The sequence below is a fragment of the Triturus cristatus genome, chromosome 4_2 (assembly GCF_964204655.1).
Source record: "Triturus cristatus chromosome 4_2, aTriCri1.1, whole genome shotgun sequence".
Taxonomy (NCBI): domain Eukaryota; kingdom Metazoa; phylum Chordata; class Amphibia; order Caudata; family Salamandridae; genus Triturus; species Triturus cristatus.
The window spans coordinates 433,839,596-433,853,720 of record NC_140586.1 but is presented as its reverse complement, the minus strand read 5'-3'; the positions used below and the strand labels follow the sequence as shown (position 1 = coordinate 433,853,720).

The window sequence follows — 14,125 nt, the reverse complement described above, 5'->3', positions numbered from 1 at the left end:
CTCATAAACAGTAGATCATTTTGTTGGTAAGTGCCTATTCAACCCAATTCAAAGCTTCCACTTATCTCATCTAATTCTAGTTTTAATTTAGCTAAATCCACCAAACTCACTTTCAATGTTGACCTAATCATTTTGTGACTTATTTCTGTACTTCTACTTTCATTCAAGGTGGCATTGAGAACCTTCAGTCATTCCTCCAGGTACTGAGAATCTAGTCTGTGGCACCTCTGAAGTCTTTGGTACTGGTCTGTCTCTGGGACTGCTACAATGCGTATTCAGGGATGGCTCCCAAATTAGCAAATCTAAATTTGGCAAACCCTGATATGACTTCAAAGTTCCAAATCTTGTCTGATTTGCCATTGGGTCTGCACTTGTACCACAAGGGGAAATTCTCATTCATTGGAACCAAGGGAATAAACCTCCCATTAAAACTTGTAGGAGCATTCTCTGGGGTTCTTGACTCAGTTGAAAGGGGCAAATGATGTGTAACACTCCCCATGGAGGTGGGATTATATATAGGAGCTACAGGGCCAACGATGACTGGGACGGTGAGAGCATCAGGAACATTCGAAGCAGCGGAGGGGGCAGGGGCACAAATCCCTGTACTCCCTTCCATTGTGTTTTGATTCACATTCACGAGGGTGTCCCCTATTGCATTAGAACTCACATTTACTGGTTCAGTAGCCATTCCAGAATTTCTACTAGTATTAGCACTTCCATCTCCCCAAGTATTGCTGTCACCGTTTTTACCTCCGTCAGCTGATTCCTTTGCCTAATTTCCTCTCTTTCTTCTCTTGTCTACCCTTCTCAAATTCATCACCTGTCAAGGCTGGATACAATTTAGCTACCTCTATCATGTTTTCTCTCCACTTCTTCTGTTCTTCATCCCACCAGCATAAATGCACACTGCCTTTCTAGCTCTTCCCTGATACCATTCCTTCTCTCAAGCATGAGCCGCATGCTCCCAGGCAATGAGCGCTTTAAACTGTGTAGGTCTAGATTGTGGTTTAATCTCCTACAAAATCCTCCTCAAGTTGTCAATGATTCTCACATTAAATATACCATAGCGTGGAAAGGCCAGTGCACCTTCTTTCTCAGTGACCTTGTGCCATTGTTTAAATCAAATACACATCTGAAGTCCAACATTTATTGCCACATAATGACCTGTGTTATCTTTGGGTGGTGCTTCTTCTCCCTCCATAACAGGTATTATTACATCTCCCCAAATCAAATCTTGTATGGCCTTAAAGCATTTAATTTTTCAGGTCAGATGCAAATGATCCAAATTAGAATAGCTTGTTTCAAAACAGGAAATAACAATCTTTACACAATAGGTGTTTAAAATCAGCAACCAATACCATTGGGACACTGACATGGATAACCAATAACCAGCATGGCTTTACACCAACCGACCAATCCCAGCACGGCACAATGTAACATCAGTCTCATTCCTTGCAGCGGTTCACCCTCCTTTATAAATTTCACAAATGCACTCTCTCCTCAGCAATTCGCATAAAAACAAATACAGTGCAATGGCAACAAATAATATTGTCTGCTTTACTAAAGAAAACCGAATTCAATCATGCAATGAACAATTCGGAGCAACGCTTTTCAATCTATTCTGACACATTTGAATGAAACTTCGACCAATGGGGTATCACCCTGATCAGTACAGTTTCCCACTGAGCAAAAGGTCCGTCACACTAATCATACCTCACTTTCACACATAAAGATAATAAATGTCCCTATCTCAATTGGGCTGTCAATAACATCTCATGACAGACACCACAAAACCTCAGCAGACAATTCCAATACAGTGTCTTCTACACATTTAATATCATCCCAAGACCTTAGGCTACGTCATGCCCATTAACAACTTCAACTTCTTCCCATGAAACACCACATTCATACAACATTCAAAATATCTCTGCCAAACATCACTTAAGTGTTATAACACCGCAGGCTAAGCATAAGCTGTATGCATTCAACCCCGTTAAAACTCACTGCTCAGCAGTTACCTCTCCGCCACAAGCCACTGGGGCTCAACCGATCCTCCAAATCAAAACCTGGGCTCTGGAACAGGGACTTGGAATTTTAACTATTTTCATATGAAAATCTCCTAACTCCTTATCTCAGGACCGAACTGTCCTCTTCTACCCACCTGACAAAACATTCAATTTGGGCTCCCTTTTCCATTGCCCCCTGTGGCAGTATATTATAGGTGCCTGGAGAATAAAGGAGTTAGAATCAACTACAATTTACCAATTACAGTGTAACCGATTTGGTCACACAGTAAAGCTCAGAGTTGATTGATGGGATTAAGTATGTATCTATTACAAATTCAAAGCCAAGAAGAAATAAATCAGTTGCAAAAACATAGTATAAAAATATAAAATCACTAAAGTATATCCAAAACAAAGTACAAAATGTATACCAATAACAAAAAGGAAATGTGGAATTCTGTAGCTGTTATACAGAGAATAGGAAAAAACGCCTGATGAGTCAATTAACAATGTTGATCTTCCTGCCTATACATGAGGTTGTCTAAAAAGATCTACTAAACCCTATTCTAAACTAGATTTCAATGAAACCCTATTTAAGTCAGGGAAGCAGAGAAAGGAATCAGCATAGCAGAACCTCTGTAGATGTTCTCCAAAGGGAATGAAAATCGTATAGCGTGAATCTATACAACCAAGATGTTGCAAGGAGGTCTGTATCTCTGAGTTGAAAGGGAATCTGAATCAAGTTAAAGTACGTTCATCAATTATGCCCATGAAATAACCTTCAAGAACCTCATGTCACATATCTCATTATTTTCCATCTTCAAACAACAAAACATGGCAACTACACTCAAGATTTCTTTCCTTTGGTCCACACATTAGAATGCCTTTGGATTCCTCCCATCTCCTTATTCCATATGAACAGTAGTCCTCCCATTTGTCCTTGCCAAAAGATACTTTGCTAAAAAAAACAAGTTTAGATGCAGCTCTGACAGAGAACTTCCGACCAATATCACTTCTCCCATTGAATAGCAAAAGTTTGGCGAAATATGTCAACAGAATCCTGCCAAAATTTCTGGAAGATCACCATCGGCTACACCCTACAGAGACGGGGTTCCGCCCTCAGCACAGCATGGAATCTGCTTTGCTAGCATTATCCGAAGAACTTAAAATGACTCTGGATCAAGGTGGATCAGCTGCGATACCACTCCTAGACCTAAGCGCTGTATTCAACACGGTCAACTATGCCTTGCTGGCTAACAGACTCCGGGAAATTGGTATCCAGGGCAAAGCCCTAGATTGGTTGGGGTCCTTCCTGGAGGAGAGGTCCTTCCAGGTTATGGAAGCCAACCTCTTCTCTGATATAAACCCTTTGACTTATGATGTGCCACAGGGCTCATCGCTAAGTCCTATGTTGTTTAATATTTATATGCGGCCATTGGCGGACATAGTGCAGGGATACGGCATCTCCGTGATCTCATATACTGACGACACCCAGCTGGTGGTGTCACTTGATTCTAGGACTAATGGTGAGTCAAGCCAGCTGGCGCCTTGTCTTGAACAAGTGGTTAAATGGAGGACAGGGAGCTGTCTGAAATTAAACGGAGACAAAACCAAACTGATGGTCCTCAGTGATGCAGGGGTATCCAGACCTCTAGTCAGCTTGCCAAGCTGCCTAGGGATCGCTCCTGTCCCGAGCACTGCCATTAAGAATCTCGGCTTCTGGATGGATAAGGAGCTGACCATGGAGACCCAAGCAAGGAAGGTGGCAGGCACATGCTTTGGGTTGTAAAGAATGCTGCGCAAGATCCTAGAACTAATCCTATACGGCTAAGGAAAACGGTCCTACATTCCCTGGTCATGTCACGCCTGTTCTATGGTAACTTACTCCTTCTGTTCGTACCTAAATGTGTCATTAACAAGTTACAGGTAGTCCAGAATGCAGCGGCCAGACTTCTGTGTCAAATTCCAGTGCAGGAATCAGTGAGGCGAGAATCAAGCTTAAAGCACTCTGCCTGACCCTTAGAGCCATAAACAAGAAAGGCCCAGTAAGATCAGAAATCTGGTAGGCCTATACCTCCCCAAGAGATGCCTGAGGTCAGGGTCTGAGCACCTGTAAAAAACTACCAGAATTAAAAGGGCCAGATGGGGTGGAAGAGCCTTTTCCCACCTGGCGCCCAAGCTATGGAACTCAATTCGGCAGGATATTAGATTCATAGCTTCAGAAGCAATCTTCAGAAAAAACTGAAAACCTGGTTGTTCAATGAGTGCGAATAATCTCTTTTCTCGCTTCACTGTGTCTCATGCCTAGTGCTGGGAGGACTTTGGTTATCCATGCGCTCTACAAATCCTCATATCATATCATACTCCTTTCTAGCCTCACTATCTTTTTTCACACAATGTGCCGTTCTTAAACCATGAGCTCACATAACTGGACCTGCAGAGGAGAGAAAAACATTGCATCCAAAGCAAACATTCATGTTAATGTTAAAATATTAAGAAATTCCAGTGAAGCCATTGACCTCCTGGTCATTTGCGCTGCTCCCCCGATGCCTAGCTCCTCCAGACTGTGCTTTGCTCCCAGCCCTCAATTCCTCCAGTTCAATTGCGCTGTCAGTTGAACGCTCGCCCTGATCACTTGGCAATTGTATTTGGGATTTGGTTTCCTTTCCTTTGCCCTTCGTTTGTCTTGTTTTATTTCGTAGCTTTATTTTATAGTTTCATTTTGCATCTTTTGTGTGCCTTGTTTATTTTGTAGTTTTATAGTCTTGTTTGGAATATATTTGCTGTTTTGTCTCTTTTGGCACTGTTAGTGTTAGTTACTGGCCCTGCCTGTCATTCCCCCCCCCCCCCCCCCTGCTAGTTCCTGCTCACAGGGTCATTGGAGGATAGATACACATTATGAGCCACAAAATGTTTTAACCTTAGAGAACACAGGGTGAACCGAAAATAGATCTAATCAAAGCTTGTAGATAATCCAACTGAGATAACCCAGTCTCAAGAATAACGGCATTTACACCTTTAAACGTGTAAAAAGCAATCTGGAACAGAAAGATATTCTATGAATTTTCTTCTACCTTAATTTTATTAACATATTCATCTTGAAAAAGTTATTTAAACAGTTTAGGTGAAATGGTTTCTCAGAATAGATATGCTGTGGATTTGTTTTTCTACGAAATTAGCAAGAAACATGAAATACAGTTTACAAAATGATCATTAGAATTTCCTGTCCCAGTACTGAGGTGTGACTGGCTGGGCAAAGCACTTCATTAAAAGGTATGATAATATTGTGGGCTGGTTCCCTTTTTTTACTCAGATAATTCAAAATGGAGAAAGCAGAGAGTGGTAACCGGCTCACCACGGAGGTGAAAATCTTTTCTGACTCGATTGTATCCGGTCTGCTGACCCCAACAGCACTTATGTAAGATGTTGTGTGAGAACCAGAACGGGAGTGCTTGAATAGTTTTGAATACCGTCTACCATGACTGGATCAACCTGTGCTTTGGATTTAGAAAAGCGGTCCTACAGGAGAAGCGAACTTTGAAGAGACCAACATTTGAAAACGGAGGCCTGAATATCATGCAAAGAATACTAAAGCATCAAACACCTTTTGGAAGAGAAAGCACCAAGAGGCTACAAGATACTTTTCAGATAAAAGCAGTAGATGATCGAGGCCATTACCCTCCTTTCTTGGTTTGTTTCTGTGAAAAGACAAGATTGGATAAATAAAAAGTTTTGGGAGCAGCCTTATCATGCTTTTTCACGGAATTTGGACAATGGTGGCAACTACCTTGGACGTACCAGCATTGTAGAGTGGATGGAATCATAATAAAAGACTGGTGGATACCTAGAGGCCTCACAATCTCAGGACATTGAATCACAACATTAAATGAAGGTATTTACCTGAATTTGATTCTCATTCAAGGGCAGGAGACATTTGAAACCAAGTGAGCGATTAAAGGATTCGTCCGAATCCTAGTAAATAAGGAAATTTGTTAGAGCTGAGATAACGGTTTTTTGCTTGACAGCCAAATATTTTGTTAATTTCCTTCTAATCCTGGAGCTTAATCGCATGAGGGTTCCTATAAAGAGGCAGATTAACCACATAAGTGATACATTCATGACAGTTACCATACACCAGGAAATGTTTATCCTAGTTACAAAATTATCAGTATGCCAGCATTGTAACTTTGACAACGTGTACATATGGGGTCCATGTGATGTTTCTAAACCTGACATTAATCGTATTGTACATTTATCTTTTCAGGGATAATACAAAAACATACCCAGACTCCTCTAATTACCAGTGACAAAGTTAATACTTCAGAAATCATCAGTGTCAGTGCTCAAGACTCTAGTTCGTCTGTTTCTACATCTGTCAGAGCCCATGGTATGTGTATTTGCAATCTAAATTGAAACATTGTAATGATTATACCACTTGTATTGTACTTTCAGGTAGTTGATGTCTCTAAATACTATTTCTGTTATGAATGCATAAAGAAAATAATGATCTACGGTTGATAAACCAACAAATCAATGAAACTTGGTTTGTAAAGGAGAAACTTCAACTGTGTAAGAAAGTGGAGTATTAGTTGAAGTAGATGGGAGTCCTCTTCAAGTAATAATGGCACAATTTTTATCTTGGTCCAGTTAGGTGTAAATAATTTACACATGAGCTCAACCCGTGGTATCTGTAGCACAGAGCAGACAGGCTTAACATAGGAGAAATGTGTAAAGCATCTATCAGTACCCAACACTTAAAAAGTAGAAAACACTACACAATAAGCTACTTCCACTACAATTTATAAAAATAGAGAAAAATGTAATGAACATACAGGCAGCAGAATTATAAAAATTGGGTGGAGGGAGCTAGAAATATGATTTTTCAAATTTTAGATGCTTCTAGCGCCAAAAAGCACAAAGTACAAACTTCGGGTATCTGGCTGCGCTAGACCTAGTTGAAGTAAAAAATTTAAGGGAGACTGTGATGAAGTGCAGGTTGGATACAGGGATCGGGTTTGGGTTGGTGAAAAGTTTACCTTCTGACTTAGTCTTTTTCTTGGAGAACATCCTTGTCAACATTTCGGGGTGCCAGCTAAATCCAAAGAGGGACGACACTGTGGAAGACTGCAGTGCAGGACTTCGATTGCAGCACTGCTATTGGCATTAAGTTCCAAGCAAGGCTCTTGACGTTGAAGGCAGGAAAAATCTTAGCGTGCAAAGTCTGAGGATCAGGCCCACAAAAGCGTTGATGTCGGTAAGGTGATGCTTTGCGTTTGTTCCAGTGAAGTCCTCTACATTCAGACTTAGAAACTTTTCTGAAAGTCAGGATCCTTTCAGCAGGGCAAACCAGCAAGTTGACTCTGACTGACTGTTTGTGATGTCAGTGTCTTTGGCTCATCTGGGGTCTGAATGTAGACGCTGGTTCTTTTTGTGAAAGTTCAGAAAAAGTTTCTAATTGCCCAGTCTTGGAATTTTGGAGGACAAACCAGCCAAGGTTCCAGGACGCTTGGGCACTACTTGGGGTCGGGACTCAATCTCCAGGAAGACACCAGCATGGTCTAGGGCAAATCCTGTTGGAACTGGTTAGCTTGGGACAGCAGAGTCTTGAGCTTCTTGTCACGTTAGTGTTGCTGGAGCTTAACAGGAGGCTAGCCCATAAAGCCCCTGGAGTCCACTTTCAGTCCTGGGTACAAGTGGGGAGCAGATCCAGCCCTTGGGGTTTCTCTCCGCTGGTTCAACAGCAGGTGCAGTCCTTCTGTTTTCCAGATGTCCAGAGAAGTTCTAAACAAGGTACCCAGGTGTGCCACTTTTATGCCTGGCACTACTTTGTGGGGGGGGGGGGGGGAGGCCCTGGCCAAGAGGGACATTTTTCCAAGGATAACCCTACCTACTTTGACATTATGTCCTGGGGTGTTAGCCCTAAACAATCACACAGTGCCCTGTTCTGCTAAAATCCAACATTGTGGAACCTATTTTCCCCTGGTTAGAGCTCTGGGCACACCCCTTAGGTGTGTCTATAGAAATAAGGGGTCTCCTCCATGCAGACCAGTTCTGGAACAGGTTCTCTCCCCACTGGGATTAATCCTACTCTGGTCACTTGGAATTTGGCGGGGCCGGGACTGTGGAAGAGTTACAGTTGCCTGTGACTGGGGATGCTTCTTTGAAGCTTGTGCAGTTGGTAGGCACATTCTGCAAGCCATCATGTCAGGAAGAGGTCACACCTCCTCCCATTCCAGGCCCTTTTGGTCCCATTCTTGGGAGCCATTCACTCCTCCTTCCACCCAGAAAAGGCTACTGGAAGCTTTAGACAGGAAAATGGCAAATTCATAACCGTAAAAAGAACAATGGATGAACTGACTGCTGACCAATGTCAAACATTCACCCCCAGTACAGAGACCTAGGACTAAATCCATGTGTTTTTTTGCCCACCATACCATTCCAGTTCAAACCCAGCCATATGCAAATCAGTCTTGATCCTGCTCCCTATGGGAACAGTCTAGCCCAAACTGCCAGACGAGATCTTACCTGGACCGGAAACAAGCATCCTGGGACTGGTTTTGGGGCATCACTCCTCATCAGCCAAGCTAGCTTGTATCCAGTCGCGTGGTAAACACGGGACCCAACTCTGGGCATTTCGGGCTGGACTGTTCCCATGAGGAGCAGGGTCAACACTGATTTTCATATGGCTGGGTCTAAACTTGGGTGGCATGGTGAGCAATAGAACAATGGATTTAACCCCGATCTTTTGACTGGGGGTGAACGTTTGATTTGTTCCACATTCCGTCCATCATTTGTGTGTCTTGTGCTTTCACAACCTAAGTGCACCGGGTATGCCCAGACGTCGGTCCCGCGCTCACTGTATGATTAAAGCACAAATCTGAAACGCATCAGGAGAGAAAGCTGCCACACTTGTTTTTAACCTGCAATAAAGCACCTAGAGTCTTTGAGAGCATGGTGTACGGCGCTTTTTTCTATATGTTTTATTGACTGAATGCTTCATTTCTGTTTTGCCGATGCCGCCCTGCAGGGTGCTGCCTCAACCAAAGATGCTATTGCTGGTGTTTAAATTTGCGGGCCTGACCCTCCCACATCCACTGAAATGCAAGAGGATTCATCCTAATATTATACAAGTGGTTGCCGGCAAGGGAACGAGAAGGGATATTTCATCGCTAATTGCCGCTTTCAGACGATGGGGCATTATGAAGATTTGGAACTTTGTGGCAGATTGACTATGTGACAATTACATTTTGCGCACTGAATATATATATATATATATATATATAACAGTACCATGGGGCTACAATGCATGGGATCTATCATTCTTAATTGGGCTGCAGCCCGTGTGAATCCAGTACATGTTTTCAATGTGTAAAGTTAAACAGAGGCAAGGACATGTTAATGAGACCATGATTCATCTTTAAAAGCAAGTATTTTCTTTTAACTCACAAAGACTGCTCACCTATGATTAAGGCACAAAGCTGAAATGCGTCAGGGAAGAGAGCTGCCACACTTGCTTTTAACCTGCAATAAAGCGCCTGGAGCCTTCGGTGCTTTTTTCTACTTGTTTAATTGATGGGACGCTTTGTTTCCAATTTGTTTATATATGTATGTGATATACATATATATATATATATATATATATATATATTCACTGAAAAAAAACATAGGTTTCAGGCCTGACATAGTTAGGAATTAGCATTTTAAAAACCTTAGAAATTCACTGAAAAAACAATAGGTTTTAGGGGTCTTTTAGTTAGCTGGACATTTCACTTGAATAAAACCATTGAAATTCCTCCGATATAGTTAGTTGTACAGACTACATCTCGCGCCCCCGCAATCCACTGCTGATGATGTCACATATTACATCATTCATGACATGATCAGTGACATCACTGATGACATCTCAAATGACATTTTATTGTTTTTTCAGTGAATTTCTAAGGTTTTTTAAATGCTAATTCCTAACTATATCAGGCCTGAAACCGATGTTTTTTTCAGTGAATTTCAAAGGTTTTTTATACACTAATTCCTAACTATATCAGGCCTGAAACCTATGGTTTTTTTCAGTGAATTTCAAAGGTTTTGTAAATGAAAATTTTTAATGTATTAATTGTTATACTGATTTTTTTGATACTGATTTACTACATTATTTAAACTATTTATTTTTAGATATTTTTTTTAAATTACATTATAATTACATTATACATTACAATACAAAATATACTTTCTCAGAATGAATTACTTTAGTTGAAATACTTTGCAAATAGGCAATAGACTTTTAAGTACTGTAGTTACAGTTGTTACAATGGGCAACACAATTTCAAACGCAATGCAACATTGAGCTCAATGTGAATTTCTAGTCAAATGCAATTAGTTACTTTATGGATTACTTTTCTAACCACAGGACTGGATCCTAGATTCAGTCCTTGGACATCTCCTGTAAACAGTTGAGTAAACGCGTTTTGGTTACAGTAGTGATTTTTAAGGAATATTATTGTATTTTAAAAGTTGACACTTAGAATTTTTTTTTTTCACATGGAATCACCAAAGTTATCCTATGGCAGAAAATTATCTTAGCAGGTAAGTAGTGTTATCATTACTTTTTCTTACTCAGTGGTGGATCCTGGATCCAGCACTGGTGAATCTCCTGTGAACAGTTGAATGAATGTGTTTAAGTCATACAGACGATTTTTTAGGAATATTTTTAGTTTGTGAAAATAGACACTTTGAAACTTTTCTGCTGAAAACCACACAATGGATTCCTATGGAAGGAAATACAAGTTACTGGTAAGTACGCTTAGAATTACTTTTCAGGGTCAGTGCTCGGCTAAAAGATGCAGCCCTGCGTTCTCTCCTGATAACAGGTGAGTAAATCGGAATTCGTAGTTCGGCTGATTTTAGAGGAATATTTGTACAATGGTGAAGGAAGGGGGCGGGGCCTAAGGTGACGTGTGCAAACACGCCCTGTGGCGCGTTTTAAATTGGGGAATTAATTCCTCTTCAATCCTACGGTCCCCTGGGGGCCAACTATTGAGACCCCCACACAAAATTTTTCTTTTTCTTTTGGCAAACGGGGTCCTTGGGGGTCCTTGTGGGACCCCTGAGCAGGCCTAGGGGGTCAGGGTGTTTCTACCCTGCCCCCTTTTTACGTTTTGCGACCTTTTGTTTTGGGTTTCTTGTGCCTCGGCTACCGAGGCACAAGATGGCTGCCAACACTTCCTGATTCAGAGTGTTGGCAGCCAATTAAAATACAGCTCATGCACGGCAGGGTTTGCGCTGGGTGCGCATAGGATGCGCGGATCCTCCCAGGCCATAGATGTATATGTACTTTTAACTGCGATTTTCTCAGGAACTACTGAACGGATTTACACCATTTAAGCAAAAGGCACAAGTCTGAACTGAGGACTAAATTTGGTGTAATTCCGTTCAGCAGTTCGGGCTGTAGCTGCGACTAAAGGTCCTATGGGAAAATGCATGGGGAAAATGTGTTTTGGGACCCCCTTTTTTCTCGGCCCCCGCTTGACGAATCACTGTGAAACTTTCAGGATAGGAGCGGACCGGAGCAGGCCACGAACTGCGTTAAGTGGGCGCGCACGCCACGAATGGCATAAAGTAACTTAGCATTTAAAAAACCGTACAAATTCACTGAAAAAACCATAGGTTTCACACACGTTATAGTTAGGAATTAGCATTTAAAAAACCTTGCAAATTCACTGAAAAAACCATAGGTTTCACACATGTTATAGTTAGCGGAAATTTTACTGATAAAAAACCAATGAAATTCCCCCGTTATAGTTAGTGCAGGCAACTATAACTCACGCGACCGCAATCTTCTGCTGATGACATATGTGTCTTTATGAAAAAAAAATATTTGTAATATATGTATAGCTAAAAATGTATGGAAGAAGACATGGGCAAATAAGTGTCTAAATACAGTATTAGCATCAGCAGAGGATTGCGGTCGCGTGAGTTATAGTTGCCTGCACTAACTAGAACGGGGGAATTTCATTGGTTTTTTATCAGTAAAATTTCCGCTAACTATAACATGTGTGAAACCTATGGTTTTTTCAGTGATATATATATATATATATTTATATATATGTATGTATGTGCACATATATATATATATGTATGTATGTGCATATATATATATATATATATATATATATATATATATATATATTCACTGAAAAAAACGTAGGTTTCGGACACGTTATAGTTAGGAATTAGCACTTAAAAAACCTTAGAAATTCACTGAAAAAACCATAGGTTTTAGGGAATGTTATAGTTAGCTGGACATTTCACTCGTACAAAACCATAGAAATTCCTCTGTTATAGTTAGTTCTGCTAACTAGAACTTGCGCGCCCGCAATGCACTGCTGATGACATATTACATCATTCATGACATGGTCAGTGACGTCACTGATGACATCACTGATGACATCATCCACGTGACAATCTGATACACCTCATCACACACTACTATAACCTTGCATCATTCACTGCAAAATACAGAGTATCGTATTTGAAACCATTGACACACCATTACCACTTACTACATACCCACATAATGATTCCTAAGTCTGCACACACAACTACTCATTCACCCACAAAATCACTTCTATATGCAGTCACTGATCAATAGAACACTATCAAATGCACTTATACACCTATATAGACATTGACACATCAGCAGTCATCCTAGTCAGTTATGCAGTCATCCTACTCATGAATAAAAATCAATCACAGTTACATTTACTCACCTACACAGTTATACACACAACTCCTCATTTATTCATACACATTATACCCCCATTTACTATGTTAAAAAATCACTATTACAATTATACACTCATCCATATAGTTACTCACAATCACTGACTCTTACGTTTATTTATTTATATACACCAACTCTCACATAGAATGCCTTTATTTTTGTACTTTGTTGTAGAGGTACCACTGAGACATATATTCAGTCACCAACACACAAATAAACACACTCAGTCACCCAAACAACTGTTTCCACATGCACTCTTAAATCCAGACACCTAGTTAATCAACAACTCACACATCTATGCATACAGTTACACACCACCCACCCAACCACATACCCACTCAGTTTCCCATACAAATACTCAGTCAACTAATCAATAACTAATATGGACACTCATGTAGTTAGTGACCAACTGATACAGCAGGTTATACAACAACAGAGACAGTGATGCATATATTCACATACTTTAGTTACTAACCAATGTATTTAGTGAGACACTTTTAATTACTCACTTAAACAGTCAGACAGCTACTAAATCCTCCATCTAGACAGTTATATATCCACTCAATCTTCAATACAGATTGGTATATATATAATACATATTTAAATTACAAACAAAACCACATTCACTGGATGATGTCATCAGTGATGTCATCAGTGATGTCATTTGAGATGTCATCAATGATGTCATCAGTGATGTCACTGACCATGTCATGAATGATGTAATATGTGACATCATCAGCAGTGCATTGCTGGCGCGCGAGTTATGGTTAGCAGAACTAACTATAACGGAGAAATTTCTATGGTTTTGTATGAGTGAAATGTCCAGCTAACTATAACTTTCCCTAAAACCTGTGGTTTTATCAGTGAATTTGTAAGGTTTTTTAAATGCTAATTCCTAACTATAACGTGTCTGAAACCTATGGTTTTTTCAGTGAATTTCAAAGTTTTTTTAAATTCTAATTTTTAAGTGTAATACTAATTACATCTATGTTTTTTATACTGAATTTCTGGAGTTTTTTCAAATATGTTATTTATTAAACATTATTATATGCTTTTCTGAAATTTGTAATTTAAAAAAAAAAATTAAAAGTAAAACATAGTATAATTATTTTGTTTTATTTTTTTATTTTTATTTTAATATATTTTTATTATTTTCTTTTTTTAAATACATTTTTTTTTTAAGTCGCGCACCGAAAGCGTACCCAGCATGGCAGGTACGCGTACCAGGTTTGGAGGATCCGCGTACGGTGTGCGACGGGTGCGTGTTTTGCAGTTACGTTATACAAGTACAATGTTACGTGGTGTGCGCGCTTGGTATGCAACTGGTTCGCGACTCCCTCTCCCG

General features: G+C 40.3%; 1 protein-coding gene across 3 annotated transcripts in view; it reads left to right on the top strand.

Moving 5' to 3' along the window:
* LOC146834526 (ferric reductase 1-like) overlaps positions 1-14,125 on the top strand; it is a 594,548-nt gene that overhangs the window by 448,485 nt on the left and 131,938 nt on the right. For all 3 annotated transcript variants that reach the window (XM_085601924.1, XM_085601923.1, XM_085601922.1), the window contains one exon: positions 6,268-6,390. In XM_085601924.1, coding sequence (XP_085458050.1) covers positions 6,268-6,390 — 123 coding nt within the window. The remainder of the gene's footprint in view (positions 1-6,267; positions 6,391-14,125) is intronic.